Genomic DNA, 23,209 nt, shown 5'->3' with positions numbered 1-23,209 from the left:
CATTTTTCAGTGAACCAAAACACTCTCATTTCACTAAGCACCAGGCGTAAGAGTGGACTGCTTGAACACTGCTATCTATTTCACTCTTCAATTGCTCTAACATCTAGACACAGCCACCGTCCATGGTTACCTGCCGCAAAGTTTATAAACATCAATCCTGCTGGAAAAGAAATATGTTTTTGTAGTTACTCAGATGTTATCTAAATAAAGGAGGGTAAATATTTTACCCTTTATATTATCAGTATAAACAGCAAGTTAGAAGCCCAGCCATATTTTAGGTATTAAAGATTTAGCCCTTCATCATTTTATTCTGCAACTCTGCGTGATGTTGTGTGTAAAAATTCACCTACGTGTAGACACTTGATTCCTTTACATTGAAACTCCATGCCCATGTTCATGAGCATACATGTGTTCCACCAGCAACCAGATTGTAAGCTTACCTGTAGACTGTTGAAAATGACAAAGAGGACCAACATCCAGAAGTGTCTGTAAGCCATGTGCAGGCCTCCCCAAAGCCATGTCATAGAAATCAGGGCAAAGAGATATAAAACCAGCGGGACTTCTGGAAATAAAAAAAAAAAAAAATTTTTGAGCTCTGGGATCCTGCATAGTCACAGATACACACAAATGTATATTGGCTCCTTTCTTGTAACACTCTGTATACCTAAGTACCCATTTTGAAAGAACAACCTTGGAAATCCCATTCTTATGCCAGAAAAGAGAGGGCACATTGCTGAGTCCACATTCTTTCTGTTTTCCTGATGGGGGTAGGGGGGGTGGTGGTGCAGAATGAGAACTGTTCCTCTCCTAGACTACCACCTGCTGGACTGTTCAGGAAGTGCCATGAACAACTGCAGAGATGCAATCACATTTCATCCCCGGGTAAATCCCCTTAAAAGAGCTTTCCACCAGAAAATGGCAGGCAGCGGTGTTGCTCTGGAAATTAGCGTAGTCCAACCCAACAATTTAAAACACAAATGATATAAAAACTAGCTTGTGTGTCATGGAAAAGTATGTACTCATCCCTTTTTTTTTCTGACAGAGAAGACACCAAACTTTATAGCTAATGTTAAACTAAAGGTGAAGTGACAGGTTCGCTAGTGTGAACACTAAGCTTATTCTGCCTGCTGTTTCTCGTGCAAGTTGTTTCAGTAGTTTTCAGGAGAGATCTCTTCAGGGCCAAGGACTTCATTACTCATTTGTCTTTGATATTTGCATTGTAGAATAATAACCTTAAAAAGGGGATTTTATTATTTAAATGACTACCTATAGTAGACTTAAAAAGTGAATCAGATCATAACAGCTGCAAATAAACACATTTCAAGCTGTCTGAAAGAGATCAGGATGGACCACACCATTGACAACTCTTAGGACAGACTTCAAGGTCCAAATATACCCACCATTTTATCAAGTAATGCCTAAAATCTACATGCACTCTGAAAATTTGAATAAATAATATGACTTTAGCAATTTTAAAATTTTATTTTGAAACAATGTCAAACTTACAGAAGAGCTGTAAGTACAGTATGACAACATAGTTTTTCTCTTCCCTGAACCACTTGAAAGTTGCCTTCCTCCATCACCTTCTGAATACTTTATTTTTTAAAATATATTTTTTAAGCTAACATTTTTTAAGTTTATTTTTTTTAGTAACCTCTACATGCACTATGGGGCTCGAACTCCTGGCTCTGAGATCAGGAGTGACACCCTCTTCTGACAGAGCCTGCCAGGAGCCCCAAAACTTAATTTTTCTGTTGTTTTCATTTTTCCCTCTGAAAACTTTAATGTGTATTTTCTACAAAGATTTTCTCCTACATAAACACAATAGGACCATCAAATCAGGAAATCAATACTCATATATTCCTGCCATCCTCAGATCTCATTCAAGATTTGTCCATTATTTCTGTTATCTTTTTTGCAGCGGAAAGGTACAGCTGACATGTTTCTGTAGTCTCCTTTAATCCCAAACAGTTCATCTGTATGTCCTTGGCTTTTATGACTGACACTTTTGAAGATTACTGGCCAGTTTTTCCTGTGGAGTGTCCTTAAATTTGAGTTCAACTGATCTTTTCCTGTGATTCAGATTAAAAAATTTGGCAAAAGTCACAGAACTGATCCTGGGTTCTTGTTATAGCATTCTTTTATTGGGTGGCACAAAAATTCCATTTGTCCCATTACTTAGGCTGCTCATTCAGGTCATGTGATTAAGGTAGTGGCTGCACAGATTCTCTACTGTGAAGTCAGTCTGTTTTCCTTTGTGATTACTAATCATCTGTGTGGGATTACTTTGAAACTGGATAAAACCCTTCCTCTTATCAAATGTGTGATTTATCCATTATTTATTTTTATAATATGGACTCACAGATTCTCAATTTATTTAAAGGGTTATTGGGGTGCCTGGGTAGCTCAGTAGCTTAAGTGTCTGACTTGATTTCCTCAGGTCATGATCTCACGGTTCATGGGTTTGAGCCTTGTGTCTCCCCTCCTCCACTCGTGCTGTCCCTGTCTCTCTCAAAATAAATAAATAAACTTGAAAAAAGGGTTATTACTGACTACTATCATTTTGATGCCCAAATTATCCTGAATTTGATTAATGGAAGCCCTTGTAAGATAAGATGGCATCTGTGCCCTTTGTGCCTTTTGTTATGTTCTCATGATTCTGTAAGTACTTCCTTGATTTCTGGCCCAACAAGATGTTTCAAACTTATCTTGTACTTTCCCTGATCCAGTTCTGGTTTCTTTTGGGGAGAATGGCATTTAGAAACCAAGATTAGGTGGTCAATATGCTTGCTATTATTGGGGTGTTTCTGCTCCTAAGCCCTCTCTGTAGACAGAGCTAGAGAATCTATGTAGGTACACATATGAACACACACACACACACACACACACACACACACACACGTTTACATCTAGATTACTGTAGCTATTTCTATATAATGAACATGATTAGTTCACACTAATATTTCCAAATCCAATCCAAACCACAGGGTTAATTCTCACTTTTTTCCTTTAATTTGGGTAAATCTCTTGTCTGTTGTTAAGAAATCTGGTTCTCGTTATTCTTAATATATTTATCTATTTGACCAATTGCCCTAGTTGATTGTATCTAATCTCTGGGTGCTGTTATTCCTTCTCTTGCACAGATGACCCCTCAAGCTTATTTGGGTTCTGACATCTCAAGCTGGGCTGTACCCCATCCCTCACACAGATGCCCCCCTCATAACGAACAGGGTTCCCACACTCCATGCTTGAACATCTTCCTGTGGATGGTAATTGTGAAGAGGGCTTTAGGATGGAATTCTTTGAGAAGGGAAGGGAAAGGCAAAAAAAAGAAACAGGACAAAAGAAAGGAAAGAAAGGGAAAGGGGGAGGGGAAGAGGAAAATGGAACCTGAGCATTCTTTTTTTTTTTTTTTTTTTGAGGAGAAAAAAGCCTTTAAAAAGACACTATGCTGGTATCTTCCCAAAAATACCCTTCATAAAAAAATATAAAATTGCCTGAGTTATTATAACTTCACAGAGAAAATAAGAATAATATAAGACACGGCTTATACAGATGAATAATTCCTTTGTCATTAATGCCTTACAGCAGGACAGGGGAAAATATATTAAGATTTATTTAAATTTTATAAAAATTCATTTTTGTTTAATGAAATCATACAATTTGATAAAGGGCCAGAGGCTCATTTTTACTAATGACAAGATACCCTAATATTTAGGAAACTTCCTATGCTATACTCATTAAATTTTTTAAAGATTAGGTATTAACTCTGGCAATTGCATTCTTTGTTCCACTGTGTAAGTACAAAATTCTATTTATGGCTCCGTGAGGAGTACAAAAGGACATGCATACTCTGCATGGACAACTAGGAACCCAATTTTCAAAATTTGGCTTTCATGTTCCTCTAAAGTGCCTAGCCCAACAAGTGCTGTGTGCTGACAGAGCTCAGTGGGGGAGCTGAGAGAGCATACAGGGGCCTGACTAGAAACACCCAGGCCTATGTTTTTCTGGAACTCTGCAGACAAGTGTGGTGGCTTGGCACCCCAGGTCAGAAACTCTGCAAGGAAGAAAGCCAGGCATAAATAACTCAGCGAGTTGAACAATAAACCCCAGGCTGGTTTTTCAGCAGTGCAACAACACTGAGAACATGATTTCAGGTGGAAGAAACCTATCTAGGGGTACATCCAGATTTTTGTGGGCCTGAAGTTCATACAACTTGAAGAGATATCTTTAAAAAAAAATTGCAAAAAGCAAAATTAGGCATAAAATCTTGGAAAGGGCCTATATGCAAGGGAGAGGCCCTAAAACTTAAACTTCATCAGCTTTATGCTAATCCACCTCTGAGGAGGTACCTTCACCCTCTTTGGGGCCTGGAGTAACCGACCACAGGGAAAAGGGCTGTTGGGAGTGGGTGATGGGGACAGACGTGGGGTGGGGGGGGGAGTGATGCTAATAGCTACTGGCAATTCCATTTGGTAAGCAGAAAGTTAATGCTGCACTTAGTGAAAATCATATCGGTTGTATATTTCAGAAGCGGACATTTCACATTTGGTGAACGACTAGTAACTTTTCTGTTGACTGTAAAAGTCAGTGCTTACCGAAACAGGTATTTACAACTGGCCACACTAGAAACTTATGTTTACAGGTGAATTTGTTAGAAAACAGAACTTCAATGGCTCTAGGTACTATCACCAGAAACATCTTTGCTGCAAGCATTTTGGGGGCAAACATTTTAGCAAAGTTAAAAAGACAAATGGTTGAGGGTTTGGTTCATTTTTCCACTGACACACTACACTCATTTTATATAAATCTTAGCCCTCAAAATGGTCTCTACACTGGCACCGAGTTTTGAACCAACATTTCCTATAGAACTTTAGGATGTCTATCAGTGAACTGTGACACTATGCCAATAACCAACAGTGTCGAAGGGCTTTTACAATGTACTTCAAAGCTCAGTTACAAATATGCATCCTAGTGTTTGGAAACTGGTAACTCTGCTAATAAAGGAAGAAATTTTAGTGAAACAAAAAAAGTGTGACGATGAACAAGGAGATGAATTAACAAACAAACAAAAGCCTGGCACTATGAATGAAAGACTCTGAAGACAAATGCTTAGGTACAATCCACAAAATAAAACCTGATACCTGTTCAGGCAATCTACACACATTTAAAAGGTATTCAGAGATGGGGGGCCTGGGTGGCTCGGTCTATTAAGCATTCAGCTCAGGTCATGATCTCATTGTTCACGAGGTCAAGCTGACAGCACACAGCCTGCTTGGGATTCTCTCTCTCTCGCCCTCTCTCTGCCCCTCTCCTACTTGCCTCTTTCTGTCTCTCTCAAAATAAAGAAATAAACTTAAAAAAAAAAGCACACAAAAAAATAATAAAATGTATTCAGGGGTTCCTGGTTGGCTTAGTCAGTACATCATGCGACTCTTGATGTTGGGGTCATGGGTTCAAGCCCCACATTGGGCATGGAGCCCATGTAAAAAAAATAAAAAATAAAATGCATTAAAATATTTTGTATTCACAATAAGGTCTTTTTAATTTTGCTATTCATTTTTCATATTTCATCATGTTCTTCTTAATGAATGCCCTCTTTTATTTTTCATGACTTTTATCTTTTACGGCCAAATTGCTTTATTGCCTATTAGTTATGTGGTGATTTTGTTGGCAGTGAAAATGGTTGCTATTGTATATACATATGATGGAATATTACTCAGTCTTAAAAAGGAATGAAATTCTGACATGTGCTGCAATGTGGATGAATGTTGAAAACATGTTGATTAGAATAAGCCAGACAAATATTGTAGGATTCCATTTACATGAGGTGCCTGGAGTAGGCAAATTCTTCTAGACAGAAAGTAGAATAGAGGTCACCAGGGACTGAGAAAAATGGGGAACAGGAAATTCTGTTTATCGGGTACAGAGTTCATGTTTGAGTTGATGAAAAACTTCTGGAAATGGATAGTGGTGATGGGTGCACAACATTGTGAAAGTACTTTTTGCCACTGAATTGTATGCTTAAAAATGGTTAAAATGGTAAATTTTGTGTTATGTATATTTTACTACAATTTTTCGTTAAGGTCATGCTAAAAAAGATAGGCTGGTGCGAAGATGAAGTTCGATGACAGGGAGGGAAAAAAAGAATCAAATCCTCAAAGTACTTGATTTAAATACTTAAATTAGCACGGAGTCATTAATGTGAAAAACGAAGTAGTCTGAAAAGGTTTTAGTGAAAGAAATTACTTGTGGAAAGGAAAAAAAATCAGCAAGTGGATATGTCATTTAGTACTTACCATCATTAAGAAAGTCTACTTATGGGATTTTGTAGATTCCACTGAGAATACATAAAATCTCTTTATGTTTTAGTGGAAAATATGATTTCAATGAATTTAATTGCCATTTTTAAAGAAAGTATGGTGCTGTATTATCTCTTCTCTTTGTAATTGCAGCCTTGGCTTTATTGCTATGCACCAGTGACAACAATAATGGCTTTATTATGGAAATCACACCTCATTTACATGAGGCTGAAATTTATTCTGTGTTTACAATCTTCTAAAGTACTTGTTTTAATTTTACCTCACTGACCTTCTGATTCTAACAATTTGGATGTGTTACTAAAACAAACTCATCAGTGTAAAACAAGGAATGCAGCTGTGAAATAATGTGTAGATTTAAGATATTTATGGGGCTATTTCCAACAACAGGCATGTATTATTTTTAAACGAGAAAAAAAGGTAATTGAAAACAAGGTATAGAAAGGCCTTATTTCTAAATTATGGGCCTTTTATTCTGAAATTAGCAGATACTTGGAGGCAGAGAAATTTCATTGATCTGACCCATTTATTGGTGAGAACATATTAATTGTGTTCTTAAGCTTTCTTAACAAGGGACAACACTAACCCCACAATGCACAGTCACCTACCAGTGTTCTCAGCAAATAAACCAAAAGTCCTGGAAGAATACAACAGGGCACACAGTTCACAGAACTGCCAAATAAGCATTAGGATACTGTGGGTAGAACAGATCATGAATCTACAAACACTTACAACAGAATCTGGAGACAGGAGCCACAGGACTTAGTTTCCCTGTTCTCTAAAGGGGTTTTTAAGAGCTCTTAAATGTTTGTTGCAGCAGGCTAGACTTTGCACATCTCTGCTCCCCGCTATATGCCAGGTTCTTCACTTTTCTTAGGCATCCTTTCTTTCTTTTTTATTTTTTTATTTTTTTTAACATTTATTTATTTTTCAGACAGAGAGAGACAGAGCATGAACGGGGAGGGTCAGAGAGAGGGAGACACAGAATCCGAAGCAGGCTCCAGGCTCTGTGCTGTCAGCACAGAGCCCGACGCGGGGCTAGAACTCATGGACTGCGAGATCATGACCTGAGCCGAAGTCGGATGCTTAACCAACTGAGCCACCCAGGTGCCCCTCTTAGGCATCCTTTCTAAATTCATAATCTCCACAGTCACTTTCTTTCAATGAGCACTTTAGGGACAGCAATTTCCAAATGTGCACCTCCATGTCCCTTGAGCTCTATAATCCCAGGTCTGGAGATTCCCCTTCCTCTCAGACTTTCTCTTCCTTCCTGGTACTAGTACAACCACTCACATAGATTGACCCCATGCCTCATTTCCCCTCATGTGCTGCACCACAGGGGACGTGTGGGGGGGAACCATCCACGTTAAAGCACTTGGCACACAACCTGGCACAAAGCACAAGCTCAGTAAGCCTTACCCACTATCATCCTTATTCTCATGACCATTATGACTTTAGTCAAGTTAGGCAAATAGTGCATGGCTATACATAGCCCCTTCTTACCTATTTGAAGAGCCCAAATATCAGTTAATAAAAAAACATATTGAGCTTTTTTTGTACCTGAATTTCCCAAAACTATTTGGCTACAGAACCCTTCTGGAGGCACCTGAGTGGCTCAGCTGCTTGAGCATCTGACTCCTTAAGTTTTCTTTTTTTTTAAAACAAATTTTTTGACGTTTATTTATTTTTGAGACAGAGAGAGACAGAGCATGAACAGGGGAGGGGCAGAGAGAGAGGGAGACACAGAATCTGAAGCAGGCTCCAGGCTCTGAGCTGTCAGCACAGAGCCCGACGCAGGGCTCGAACTCACGGACTGTGAGATCGTGACCTGAGCTGAAGTCAGACGCTCAACCAACCGAGCCACCCAGGCGCCCCAAATTTTCTTTTTTAACGTTTTATTTATTTTTGGGAGACAGAGTGTGAGAGGGGAAGGGGCAGAGAGACAGCGAGACACAGAATCCCAAGCAGGCTCCAGGCTCTCAGCTGTCAGCACAGAGCCCGAGAGCATCTGACTCTTGATTTTGGCTCAGGTCATGATCTCACGGTGCGTGGGTCGAGCCCCATGTTTGTGCTGACAGCACAGAGCCTGCTTGGGATTCTCTCTCTGCCCCTCCCCAATCCTCAAAATAAATAAGTTAACCTAAAAAAAAAAAAAAGAACCCTTCTGTTTACCTAACATAATCTGAAGATCACACTTGGAGGAGGGCTGCTGTCAGAGTGTAGACTGTAATTTCCACCACATCCAAAGTGTTACTGAAAACTTCCTGAGCAGCCTATTTATTTATTTGTTAAATGTTTATTTATCTATTTTTGAGAGAGAGAGAGAGAGAGCAAGTGAGCAGGGGAGGGGCAGAGAGAGAGACAGGGACAAAGGATCCAAAGCAGGCTCTGAGCTGACAGCAGAAAGCCTGATGTGGAGCTTGAACTCACAAACCATGAGATCTTGGCCTGAGACAAGGTTGGACGCTTAACCAACAGAGCCACCCAGGTGCTCCCCTGCCAAGCCTATTTAAAAATTTTTTAACAATTATTTATTTTTGAGACACAGAGAGAGACAAAGAGAGAGCAAGTGTGAGTGGGGGAGGGGCAGAGAGAGAGAGAGAGAGAGAGAGAGAGAGAGAGGATATGAAGCTCTGCGCTGTGAGCCCTGAGTCCGACGCGGGCTCCAACTCACAACTGTGAGACCACAACCTGAGCCAAAATCAAGAGTCAGACACTTAATCGAATGTGTCATTTAGTACACCCAGGCGCCCCCTTACCAGCCTATTTAAAATGGACCTCTCAGTGTCTTCTATTCTCTTCCCTCTCCCCTTTCTATTCTAGTCTAACCCATCCAATCCCACTTAAAACTGATGGCAATGAATCTCAAGAAGGTATTGTGATTCACAAGAATAAACTTCAACTCTAGAAGGTAATGTAAGTAGCCTGCAGGACATCTTAGACAATGGGTACAGCAAACACAACTAACAGTGGGAGCCTACACATACCACCTTTGGACACGGATTTACCCGGACCCTTAACTGATAGGTGAAGAAAGCAAGCCTAATTTGGAAGGATCTGTACAGGTGAAAAAATGGATCTGTAGGCAGAGAAGAGAGTTAATCAATATTGGTCTAGAGTATATTTTCCAGAGGCAGAGAGGAGGAATGTGAACAGGTTTTCAGAGGAGTCTCAAGGTCTCTGAGAACCTAAATAACGGTACTTTGTCACCAGCTGACTTAGGGCTGCCCTGGATGCTAAAGGACAGTCCAGTGTCAGGCCTACTTTGAGTGTGATTTATTGGGAATGAAAAAAAAATAGTACAAGCCTAGAATTATGGTCTTGCCTTGCAAAAGCTATATATAATTTTCAATTTGCAGACTATAATTTTGAATCTAAGGAGAATAATCAAGTTAGATGAGACATACCCACATGGACCTTGCACAAACTGTTATTAGAGTAATTCCATTTGAACCATGTACTTCAAAGTTGCCAGATAATATCCTCCTGGGGGGGGGGGGTGTCAAATAGGTCTGTGATACTTAAGGAAAAGGTTAAATGGTCTGTTTTCTTCTTGTGAGGAAGATGTCTTGGAACTATGGGGAGAATTATCACTTGGGTTCACAGCCAACATAGTGATTTTTAACACACTTCATAAACATTTCACACAATGACATTATGACAGAAGTTTTTAGGAGGTCTAGAACAAACATGAAGCCAGCCAACTAACAACTGAAGACTGGCTTAACCTAGTTTACTAACTACACTACCAGTTACTCAGCCATTAAAGAGTTCAAAACACTCATCCCCAGGCATGCTCAGACACCTAACAGCAATTTCCAACACATTTAGCTTCTATAATACTATGAAAATATACAATGTGTCTTTCAACCTGCTTACATCTATATTTTGAATCTTACTATATGGCCTCATAATTTTTGGAAATTAGGTTACTATGTATTTGGCCATGAATAGCCAGTTATATTTTACAGATGGTTTGATAGGACACCACACAGTAGTCATTAAGAGTTAACAGGCTCACATTCAACACTGAAGTCTTGAGTCAATTCTGACACAATGTCTCATAAAAATTAATACTAAAGATGTGTTCAAGAAAATATTTTTACAGTGTGTTAAATATGCCAGTTCCAGAATTGTTTTCTGGTAGACCCTCAATCTGGATAAATGCCAGCTGACCTCACACTTATTTCCTTTAATTTGGTTCTCTAGCTATCACATTGTAAAACTGTAACACGAATTTAAAATTTTACTTTATTTTTATTTCGTTTGCCATGTCACTATGCTAAAAAGTCTACTTGAGTTAAATCCTTTGGATCTTCTCTGTCAATGTGATTAATTGCATCTCTTCTTCCTACGGCTATCAGATTATCAGGGCATTGTCTGGTCTTTTTTTTTTTTTTTAATGTGTTTATTTATTCTGGTGGGGGGGCGGCGCAGAGAGAGAGTGAGGGAGAGGATCTGAAGTGGGCTCTGTGTGGACAGCAAAAACCCTGACACAGGGCTCCAACTCACAAATAGTGAGTTCATGACCTGAGTCAAAAAGGGACGCTTAACCTATTGAGCCACCCAGGTGCCCTAGGGCATTGTCTCACCTTCAAAATGATGTAATGTATTTCACAAAAGCTTTGAGGATATTACTTACGCTCTGTTGTTAAATAACATCTGTAAGTAGAGAAAACTAACACGAAACCCACATACAGAGCTGTTTGCAGGTATACACAATAATAACAGACCATAAAGTGGTATAATATCTGCGTTACACACAGGCTTATCATTGTTCATGTAAGCAATGGCACAGTATCCACAGGTGTGGCCAGGAATTTTATCCATGTGGAAGTAAACTAATATCTTATTGCTTATTCTTACTAACAACCTTGGACCAAGCCCTTACAGAGAAAATAAGAGGAGCCATTGTGTTTAAGAAAGAAAGGCAATATCCAGATTGGATGCCATGTGTATCATTTACAGAGAAGGAGGCTGTTCAAGATGACAGTAACATCAATACGGATAATGTTTTTATATTAGTGACCAAAGTGATTTGTACCCAATGATATACCATTAAAATTTCTTTGTATATTTGTCATATGTGTATTACATATTTGTAATGTCATATGGACAGCTTAAAATCTGTGAGATCTTAATTCCAACCTTTTTTCTCTTTTTCTCCTCTTTCATTGGGAATTCAAATTGTTAATGGTTAGACTGATTCATGGGTACCTGATATTAGTAGCAAATTTTGTCCTAGGCTCAAAATTATGTTTCCACATTTTTTTTTAAAGAGTAAGAGCACTGGATAAAGAAGATGTGGGAGGTACACACACACACACACACACACACACACACACACACATATCAAACAGCCATAAAAAGGATGAGATCTTGCCATCTACAACAACACGGATGTGCCTAGAGGGTAGCATACTAAGTGAAATTAAATCAGACTGAGAAAGACGTATGATTTAACTTACATGTGGAATCTAAACAACCAAACAAATGAATAAACAGACAAACAAAAAGCAGATACAGATCTATTAAACCCGAGAACAAACTGATGGATGCCAGAGGGGAGGTGGGTAGGAAGATGGGCAAAATGGGAGAAGGGGATTGGGAGGTAGAGGCTTTCAGTTTCTGGATGAATAAGTCATAGGAATAAAAGTTACTGCATAGGGAGTGTAATCAATGATACTTATAGACTTGCGTGGTGACAGATGGTAGCTAAGTTTGTGGTGAGCACAGCATAATGTATAGAGAAACTGAATCACTATGTCCTACACCTGAAACTAATGTAACATTGTGTGTCAAATATACTCAAATAAAATTTTTTAAAATTAAATCTCCCTTCCTTAGGGGCAAAAAAAGAGTGAGAGCATTGGAATTTTATTTAACTCTAGGTACCATCGTTTTGGCATTAGTAGATAAGACTAACGAAAGAGCAGCCATACAGTTTTTTTGGCCACTGTGCTTCCCAAGTCCCCAAAAGGAGACATTTTTACTATTCGATTCTGTCTTTACTAGACAGGTCCTGCTACAGTTTGTGTTTGTTTCTATCCATTTGTTACTTTTTTTTTTTTTTAACCAGGTGTAATTTTGTGAAACGCATTTGTAAAAAACTAAATTTTTTTTCCTGGTTGATAAAGCAGCTTTAATAGAATGAGTGTTTATTTGCAAATATTCTGGAATTTCCCTCTCCTTTGTCAGGAGAGAGGAAACCACCACACTTCTTAGAAATTGTAAAATTAAATGAGTGTAAGGATCAAAAATTGTTCATTTCAATGACTTGTTAATTTACAACACTGATTTACACTATCTTTATAGAACTGTGCAATAGGGCTTTAAATTGTTCTTCAACAACCTCAGTCTTTCCTCCAATCCAACATCTACTTCTTTCTGTAAGTTGGTGCATCCTAATTATAAATCACATCATTTACTTTCCTGAGGTTATTTATAATAAATTTTACAATTTGCTTCTGTCAAATTCCATTAAAAGAAAAAGATCTGTTTTGAATATGGGCCCTTGGCAAATTACATTTTTTTTTTTTAAAGCATGCACTGAGTTTGATTGGGTGGGATTTATTCATAAAAAAGGCAGAACTGCAGCTATATGAGCAAGGACTCCGGAGTCAGACTACTTGAAGGCCATTTACCAGTTGTGTGACCTTGGTAAGTCACTTCACTGCTCTGAGACACAAGTTCCTCATCAGTAAAGTGACAATCATATTAGTATCTGCCAAATAACGTCTTGTGTATCTAGGGAGAATTAAATGGTTGAAATGCATAACACTTTGAACAGTATTATGTACATTTTGGCTATTGCTTGTTATTCAAGAAATATGTTTTAGCAAGCATCAAAAATATATTAGATAAAATGTGACAGATAAGAGGATGAATTACATATGCATATTCCTTCAAATAGCACACACACACCCACCCACCCACCCCCACACACACACCCTATACTAAAAGGTAGAAGATAAGTATTAGAAGAGAGAGACCAAGTTACAAAAAACCCCAGGGAAGGCAGCAGTTAACTCCCACTGATAGTATTGAGAAGGGGAAGGAATTTCAGGTGGGCCTTGAAGATGTGATCTATTTCAGCACGTAAGTATTGAGATTAACGTACTGGGAACAGCCAAAAGAGAGCCGAAAGAGGCAAATGCATAAATTAGTGTAAATTAGTCCTTCCGATTGGAATTAAAGGTCAAAGAAGGTGCTTAATGAGGAGAATGTTTGTAGCACTACATGGTGAAGGCATCTTGAGGGCTAGGTTAGCAATACAGAATTATTTTATAGGAAATGAAAGCCATTTAAAATTTCTGAGAAAGAGGTGTGGCCTTATCAAAACAAAGCTTAATCTCAAAGGAAAGTAAATAGATTGGCGGAGAGACTGCTGCAGGCAAGGACACCGGTTAGGCAACTACTGCTGTGGTCAAAGGGGGAGATAATGAAGGCCTGAGGCAAGGGAACGGCAGAGGAGAGGCCACCACAAAGGAGAGGACACAAAAATGTTACCGAAATAGAATCTAGTCATACCCCCAAATCACAAACCAATGAGAAACTTCAAAATTATGCAGATATTAGGACTTTACTGAAGATTCTAATTCAGTATGTCTGCAGGGAGACTCATTAAAGCATCATTTTTGAAAATCTGACTTTTTTTTTAAACTAGGCTCTGCACCCAATGTGGGGCTTGAACTCATAACCCTGGGCTCAACAGTAGCAGGCTCTACCGACTAAGCCCGCCAGGTGTCCCTCTGAAAGTCTAATTTTTTTTTTAATTATTTTTTTAAATGTTTATTTTTGAGAGAGAGAGAGAGAGACACAGAGAGAGAGAGAGAGACAGAGAGAGAGACAGCATGTGAGGGGGTAAGGGCAGACAGAGAGGGAGACACAGAATCCAAAGCAGAGTCCAGGCTATGAGCTGTCAGCACAGAGCCTGACACGGGGCTCAAACTCAGAAGCTGTGAGATCATGACCTGAGCCGAAGTTGGTCGCTTAACTGACTGAGCCACCCAGGCACCCCTCTGAAAGTCTAATTTTGATAATTGGTCATATTTGACAACTATTGACCTAAAAGTCTATGACTGTGGAGTTAAAAGAAATTCCACAGGCTTCAGTTAGGAAAATAAGAAAAGGATTAAAAGGAAGAAGAAAAGGAAGAAGAAAGAATAACATAGAGATCAGAGCAGTTGGGGAAGGCAGAAAAACAAAGCCGATGACAATTTTTGTACTTCCTGAGGACAAGATATTATTCTCAGAGAGAAGATAGGGAAGAAGTTGGGAAGAGAAGTTGGGCTCAAGCTGACAGATTTGAAAATTACCACTATGATAATGAAAAAGGCAAAAGCAATCCCTAGAAACCATTTATACTCCATAGTTGTGAATCTCAAGAAGAATGACGCATGGCCTGGGATTTCACAGGAAAAAAAGAAGAGAGTATCATAAAAACCAAGGGAGATGAACTATATTCAGTTAAGTTGTGGTTATCAGTACTGATCTATGTGGAAGAGTGTAGGATAAGGACAAGAGGAGAGAGGTCAGTAGATCTGGTGTCCAAAGTTATATAGGTGATGAATGAAAGAGAATAAGCAATGTAGTCTCAAGGCTTAGCAGTGAACACAAGTTGAGGAGTACAGGCAGTAGTATTCTTCAAGAAACTGGTTGGTGAAGGAGAGAGTCAGGGAAGTAACGTGATAAGGCATTGTGGGTAACCTCATTTATTTATTTATTTATTTATTTATTTATTTATTTATTTATTCAAGAGACAGAACTGAGGGGAGGGGTAGAGAGAATCACAAGCAGGTTCCATGCTGCCAGCACACAGCCTGATGTGGGGCTTGAACTCACAAACTGTGACATCATTACCTGATCCCAAACCAAGAGTTAGATGTTTAATAACAGACTGGGCCACCCAGACACCCCTAAGCTCTTTTAAGTCAGTGAAAAGTGATGCATGTTTTTAGACGGAGAGGAGAGACCCAGAGGAGAGGGAGATACTTAAGAGGTAAGGCGATTGTGGAAAATTTAATGAAGCAAGTTCTAAGAAAAGGAAAAACAGATAAAGGACACAATCCAGAAGGTTAGCTTTGGTGAAAATGAGTTACCTAAAATGGGAGGAAAGTGGCAAAGAAGGGAGGCAACAAAGATAAATGATCAGATAAAAATAAGGACAGGTTAGTGAGACAGCATCACGCTGTGTTCACACCTTGCAGAGAGTGAAGAGTAGAAGATATTAAGCACAAAACTTACAGGCAGTGAAATCTGTTTCAAAGATTACTTAAAGATCAATGAAAGATAATCCAAATGATTTTTGAGATGCAGAGGTGGCTCAGTTAAGGTTACTTACGATAAACTCGTTTCCACTACAGAGTAGCACTAATTGGTTAATAACAAGGAGACAAGTGTGTGGCATAGACTGGACCAGTGATGGGCAAAATTGCTCAAGGAGGGAGCCAAATTGGTGAAGAAATCCAAAGTGCCAGTGAAAATATTCTTGGGACTGTCCCATCACAAGGTTGAGGGAAGGGAGGTCACAGTGAGAATAAAGAACAAGTAGGAGCAAAGAACTGGGAGAGAGAGACAGAGAGAAGTTGTGTTCAGAGGTGGAAAGGGAGATTGTGGACTAGGAAAGGAGGCTATCATGAGGGATGGCAACCACAGCACCATGAAAAGGAAAAGGAAGGCTAAGCAAAAAGCATAGATTTAAACAGGAAAAAGTGTTACCCAGGGACATAGTAACCTTACACAAGAGAGCAAAAATATATTTGACATCCTAGTAAATTGGAAGGAGTGGCCTCTTGTAACTGGTTGTAAGGAAAGTGATCTTTTATGGTAAGGTAACTGAAAAAGTACTTGTGTGAAAGGATGAGACTGAGTTTGTTACTGCTTCCTGGCCCAATGAAACCCAAACTTCTCTTTTGATATGGTGATGGGGTACTTTTCTGAAAAGAAACCACTTACAAAGACGCCATTTTCAACTTCCTGGGTTTTATAATATGCAAACTATTAAGTACAGCATTATGATCACAGACATTGTGCCAATTATACCTTTTTTTTAAAAGTTTATTTATTTTGAGAGAGAGAGAGAAAGAGAGAGAGGGTGTGGAATGTGAATGGGGGAGGAGCAAAGACAGAAGAAGAGAATCCCAAGCAGGCTCAGCACTGTCAGCGCACAGCCTAACATGGGGCTCGATCCCACAAACTGTGAGATCATGACCCGAGCCAAAATCAAGAGTCAGATGCTTAACCAACTGAGCCAGCCAGGCACTCCACCAACTATACATTTTAAAAGAAGTTTACAATGCAATTGAATTCCCCAGATTACCCATCCCTACTTCCTATTTCCCTAATTTTATCAGCCCTATTTTCCTTTATTTCTGGATCTCCTCTTTAATATCATACCAGTTGATTAATGTGGGATCTTGTAACCATATGTATTTTAAAGACCTATGTAGATATGGAATAATAAATTGGAACTTTTTATAAATAATGAGAATGGCAATAAACAATACATAGAAAAAGCTGCAAATCAAGAATGGAATTTACAGTTAAGAATTTGGGATTTGGCTGACTAGAGAGACTCAGGTGTATTACAGGATCACCACGTTAACACTGACTGAGGTGGCTCATAGAGCAGGTCAATGGGGAATATAATGTTCTTGATGCCATAAATAATCCAAGATAAAACAGCCTTGAAAACTGATTTTTATATTCTCTAGTAGAGTTTTATATATGTTTTTGGCAACTGTCTGAATACAAGTTTGAGAGAGACACATTAAAAAAAAAATAAGAAATTGTATTTTCATCAGCCAACAGTTAAATGGAAGACTTCAGTCATCCATTAAAAAAAAAAAAAAAGAATGTGCTGTTAGATCAAAGCAATAACATGAATAACTGTTTTATGTAGCTTTCAAAGGAGAAGAAAGAAATGCGTCATTGGTAATTTTTCCAGGATAAATAAAGAAGGATTTGAGGAGAGGGGGAAGTCCTTTAAAAAGAGTGAAGTATGCCAGGAAAATTAAAATTAAATTTTTTTTTTTATATATTTAAAAAAAATTTTTTTTTCAACGTTTATTTATTTTTGGGACAGAGAGAGACAGAGCATGAACGGGGGAGGGGCAGAGAGAGAGGGAGACACAGAATCGGAAACAGGCTCCAGGCTCCGAGCCATCAGCCCAGAGCCTGACGCGGGGCTCGAACTCCCGGACCGTGAGATCGTGACCTGGCTGAAGTCGGACGCTTAACCGACTGCGCCACCCAGGCGCCCCTAAAATTTAAACTTTTTATTTATTTGGAGAAAAACTGCCAAGGAAATATATGGGAAACTCATTTAGCCTATGTATAAAAATTATAAACAATTGGGAAAATTTCACTGATTCTCTGGGTCAAACTGAGGCACGGTAATGCTATGGGTTTGTCAGTACGAGATGCCAACCACACTAAAGGTCAAAGAGTATGCAATGCATCTAAGCAACAATGCCACTGTGATACTCTTAGACACTGACCATATGAATACCATACTGACCATATCTTTCAGCGACACCCAGCCTGTTCATGATGTGCATCCAGAGGGAAATTAGTTTCGATGCAATTCCCTCTCTTCCTTGATCACCAAAACTGATGAACTCAGCAAGTGACCTTCCTTGGTCACCAAAACTGATGAACTCAGCAAGTGACAGTGAATTCAGTCGTGTTGTTTAAGTCTGGAATTACCAGGAATCACATCACTTTTAGGCAACAGCACTAGTGAAGTATGGCTGGAGTAAATCAAGAGTTTGTGCGGAGAAGTGGTGGAATTTTCCCTTTTTTAAAAAATATTTTGGAAGTTTATTTATTTTGAGAGAGGGAGAGAGAGCATGATTGGGGGAGGGGGAGGGACAGAGAGAGAGAGAGGGAGCGAGAATCCCAGGAAGGCTCCATGTTGTCAGTGCAGAGCCCAACGTGGGGCTCGAACTCACAAACTGAGACCATGATGTGAGCGAAACCGAGTCAAAAGTTTAACCCAATGAGCCACCTGGGCGCCTCTGGAATTTTCCTTTTATCCTATAGTCTAAAAATTGCTATTGGATGATTTAAATGATGTGATCAATTTTCACTTTTTAGATTGTTCAGTGCAGAACGGGGACAGATAAGAATTAAGAATATCAGTCTCAAAACAGCTGCAATTGTCTAAGTAAAAGATGATGAAGGATATAACCCAGGTACTATGGACTAAATTATGTCCCTCCAAAAGTTGTATGTTGAAGCCCTAACCCTCAATGTAATGGTATTTGGAGATGAGGACTTTGAGGGGGTAATTAAGTCATGAGGGTAGAACATTTGTGATGGGGTTAGTGTGCTTGGGAGATGAACTAACTCTCTTTCTTCATGTGAAGACACAGCAAAAAGATGGCCATGGTAAGCCAGGCAGAGGGCTTTCATTAGGAGCAGAATTGGCCAGCACCCAGACTGTGGGACTTTTCAGCCTCTAGAACCATGAAGAATAAATTTCTCTTGGTTAAGCCACATAGTCTATGATATTTTGTTATGGCAGCCTGAGCTAATACACCAGGCATAACCATGAAGAAAAAAAAAGGAGGCATATTTGAAAGACATTTAAAAAAACATGTAGGACAAAGGAGTTACATATCCGACTGTATTCCATAACAATTACATATTGAAAGAGTTGTTATGGTAATAAAAATACCAACATATATTGAAAGCTTAATATGTTTCAGAGAGTACACTAAAGACTTTATATGGGGGCACCTGGGTGGCTCAGTCGGGTGAGCGTCTGACTTTTGATTTTGGCTCAGGTCATGATCCCAGAATCACGGGATAAAGCCCTGTATCAGGCTCCACGATGAGCTAAGTATAGCGCCTATTTAAGATTCTCTCTCTCTCTCCCTCTGCCCCTCTCCTCTGCTTTCATGATCTTTCTCTCTCTCTCAAAATTAAAAAAAAAGGGAGCAGTGTTTCTTGGAAATTAGAAATTGAAGGAACAATCTGCCAGACCAGATCACTTCAAAGTTGTTCCGGGGAATGGAGTCTAATAATTTTATGGGCTTGTGTTTTCTAGGTTTAATTTAATGTTTACATGTTTTTCTCAATGAAACATTAACAACATTTTTTAAATATTTATTTTTGAGAAAGAGAGAGAGACAGAGACAGAGCACCAGTGAGGGAAGGGAAGAGAGAGACAGAGACACAATCTGAAGCAGGCTCCGGGCTCTGAGCTGTCAGCACAGGGCCCAACACGGGGCTTGAACCCACGAACCGTGAGATCATGACCTGAGCCGAAGTTAGACGCTTAACTGACTGAGCCACCCAGGTACCCCTCAATGAAACATTTTTTAAAGTAATCTCTGCACCCAACGTGTGGCTTGAGCACAGACACCAAGATCAAGAGTCGTATGCTCTACTCATTGAGCCAGACAGGTGCCTCTCAATGAAACTTTTTTTTTCCCTAAAGATTTTATTTTTAGGTAATCTCTACATCCAATGTGGGGCTTGAATTTACAACCCTGAGATCGAGAGTTGCATTCTCCACTGACTGAGCCAGCCAGGTGCCCTACAATGAAACTTTTGATACCAAAATGGGAAGGGGGGAAAGGCTAGCATTAGCAGTAACGGCATCTCTGGAGACCTTGAGAGTTCTAATCGCAACTGGACAATTTAACAGCTTTGTAACTTGGACAGTTTTCTAAGCTTCTCATTTCCTTGTCTGATTGCAGGAATAAGAATACCTGCTTCATAGGATTCTTGTAAAAATTGAGATAATATATACAAAATGCTTAGCTCAGTGTCTAGCATGGTGAGCTTTACTTGGCACTGGTGCTGAGGATGATTATGATCACCAGGGCATAATTCATACCTGCTACTTATATGTAGGTCAGCTCTTACTGTTCCTTCCAACCTTATCTTATCTCTGCTCACTGCTCTCTTCCACCTAGAAAACATATGCAAATTGAACAGTTTGATACTGAAATAGCCTCAGTAGAGAACTGCCCTTATCCTCCTAGTATTCAAGGAGACTAGGTAAAGGGCAGTTCACTGAGATAGAGATATTAAGAAAACTTGAGTTCTAGAAAGACCCAGCTCTCCATTTTCTCCTTTGGTTACATGTGTAAATCAAGAGTTCAAACAGAAATTTAAGCTCTCAACTCTATCATTTTATTTTTTACTTTTAAATCTTTATCTATCTATCTATCTATCTATCTATCTATCTATCTATCTATTTACGAGAGAGAGCCTGTGTGGTGAGAAAGAGGCAGAGGGGATTTTAAGCAGGCTCCACACCCAGTGGGGAGACCCATGTGGGACTCAATCTCATGACCATGAGATCACGACCTGAGCTGAAATCAAGTGTCAGATGCTTAACCGACTGAGCTACCCAGGCAGCCCTTTATTTCTTACTTTTTATGCGGATATCCTAAGCCTTAGGAAACTAACTCCTGATGTTATTGTTCTAGTTTTTTAAAAGCATTATCAAAGCCTGCAGAAAACATTCAGTGACTACACATCATCTTTCAGATTCAAAGATTTCTAATTTGAATCCTTGAAGACTGAGGTCATAGATATAAACTACACAGAGAAGGAGCATCCACAATGTTTCTTTAATCTTTTGGATTTTCCCTACCACTACTGGCAAATGTGGGAAGAATGAACTGTGCTCACAAAGCTTTTTCTAGCTCAAATGGAAGAGCTGTTTACTGTGTAGTGAGAAGCTCTGGGGTTTCCCTTAGGTCCCCAGGAACTGTTTTTTATTTTCTTTTCAGCACTGGACCTGGGAGTAGACTGCAGACAAGCAGCTTACTGCCAAGGATGTGTGAAACCTGTTATCTTGGTCATTCTGGATCTTATTTAAGCACATACTGTCACTAGGTAAGACTACTTTTACTTTGCTTTAGCGGAAGCCTTAATTTTGCTTTAGGAAAAAAAATATATATATATTTTTCACATTTATAAACCATGTATGTTTCTGCAAGCAATAAAATTTGAAGTGACAGTGACATACTTAGAATTCTGATGTGAGGATAATAAGGATACCAGAACCCGAGTGTTTCAGCTATTGATTCCTCCATGATAAACCACTACAAAATCTAGTGGCTTAAAACAGTTCATTATTTCTCACAGTCCTACAATCTGGGCTGGGCAGTTTTTCTGCTCTGTGTGGTGTCTCCTCAGGCTGGAAACTACAAGAAGGCATCTTCACTCACATGTCTGGAATCAGAGCCGGGATGCCTGAAACAACTTGCCAAGCATGTCTATTCACATGGCTCCTCCGCAAGACTAGCTTGGGGTTCCTAACGCCATGGTGGTCTCAGAGTAATTGGACTTCTGGTGGCTGACTTCCAAGAGGAAGGAAGCCGAAAGTGCTAGTCTTCTTAAAGGCTAGGCCCATTATGGGACGGCCTCACTGCCATCATATTATACTAGTCCAAGCAAGTCCAAAGCCAGTCCAGATTTAAAGGGAGGGGAAAGGCTCTACTGCTTTATGTGAAGAGTAGCACATATGCAAAGGGAGGGAAATAACTGAGGGCGGCCATCTCTGGAGAATACCATACACAGTGTATTGCATTTACCAGGAGCTCTTTCCTTTTCTTCTTTTTCCTTTGGATTTCATTGGGTTTCTTGAAACTCCTTTTGGAATTTTCAAAATGTCCAGAGAGAAAAAGAAATCACTCAACTTTAGGGTGTATGGGATGATACATTAATTATATCATATAGTAATAACAACCAATTATATATTAATAATAATTTATATATTAATGTAATGAATAGTATATATTAACTATTTATTATATATTGATATGTTATATATTGTTATATATTATATTCATTATAACAACTTTTCAATGATTTTCATAATTGCAATGGAATCTTTATTTATTTTACTACTGTTGTTCACCCTAAGTATGAGGAAATGGAGTTTCAGAAAAAAAAATGGAAGCATTCATCCTCAAATATGCTCCCAAGTAGAGAAGTAGTCATTATAGTTCCAGAGATGCCACACACCTCAGATTTATGCTATCCACAGGTAGCTGGATCAAGCCACCTTTATGTAACATACTGAAACATACGTGGGATTTTTATAAGAAAGGGATTTGTAACCACCTACTTCCTCTTTTTATTCAAATTAATTTTCCTTCCCTGATCCATGAATCATTCTTCACATTGGAATTGGATGATGATTCAGAAAGAACCAGTAAATTCTAATGAGCCTAAAAGGAGAGACAAGCTTATCACTGCCAGAGATCAAAACCAAACCCTAAAATTATAGGCTTTGTTTAAAACGCTGTTTCAGACATTGAAATTTAGTTCAGGGAACATACCTTTTTCCTGACTCATTCTCACTGCACACTCACCCCACTAAAGGGAGGAGGAGGAGGCCAGTGATTCTCATTAGGAGCCACTGACCGTCGAAAATTTGGTTCACAGCGGTCTGGCAGCAAAAGGGCCACAGAATGCCAAGCTGTAAGCACTGCCCCAGACCACACTCAGAAAGGGAAGGGATGGACTGTAGCCGTCTTTGGGAGACTACAGCACAGAGTGTATTGTATTCACTGGCAACTCCTTCTCTGTTCCTCTTTCCTTTAGATTGCCTTGAGTTTATCTGCACTCTGAAATAAAGGGCTATCAGGAGCAAAAAACGCACTCAGAACACAAAGTGTAAAGGGACTGATCCTTAGTAATCATAACCAAATGCAGTAGATTGACCTAAACCTGCTCCAGTTGTCCGATACATCTAATCTGCATAAGAGTGATTAGTTTGGAGAACAGTTCTATAGAATATAGAAGACTCCAGGCCTAAAAAAATGACTGCTGCCAACTCGTTAGGTAGTCAAAGAGGTCTGATGCTGGAGTTAACTTATCACATCTGTTTACCAAACCTAAAACTCTACAGTAAGTAA

At 39.3% G+C, this 23,209-nt stretch overlaps 1 protein-coding gene across 1 annotated transcript in view; it reads right to left on the bottom strand.

The window, feature by feature from the left end:
- ADGRV1 (adhesion G protein-coupled receptor V1) overlaps positions 1-23,209 on the bottom strand; it is a 564,199-nt gene that overhangs the window by 66,909 nt on the left and 474,081 nt on the right. Inside the window, exon 87 of the mRNA XM_043593538.1 lies at positions 441-562. Within this exon, the coding sequence (XP_043449473.1) occupies positions 441-562 (122 nt within the window). The remainder of the gene's footprint in view (positions 1-440; positions 563-23,209) is intronic.

The sequence above is a fragment of the Prionailurus bengalensis genome, chromosome A1 (assembly GCF_016509475.1).
Source record: "Prionailurus bengalensis isolate Pbe53 chromosome A1, Fcat_Pben_1.1_paternal_pri, whole genome shotgun sequence".
Taxonomy (NCBI): Eukaryota; Metazoa; Chordata; class Mammalia; order Carnivora; family Felidae; genus Prionailurus; species Prionailurus bengalensis.
The sequence above is the reverse complement of the archived record's forward strand: the minus strand, read 5'-3'. Positions and strand labels throughout refer to the sequence as shown.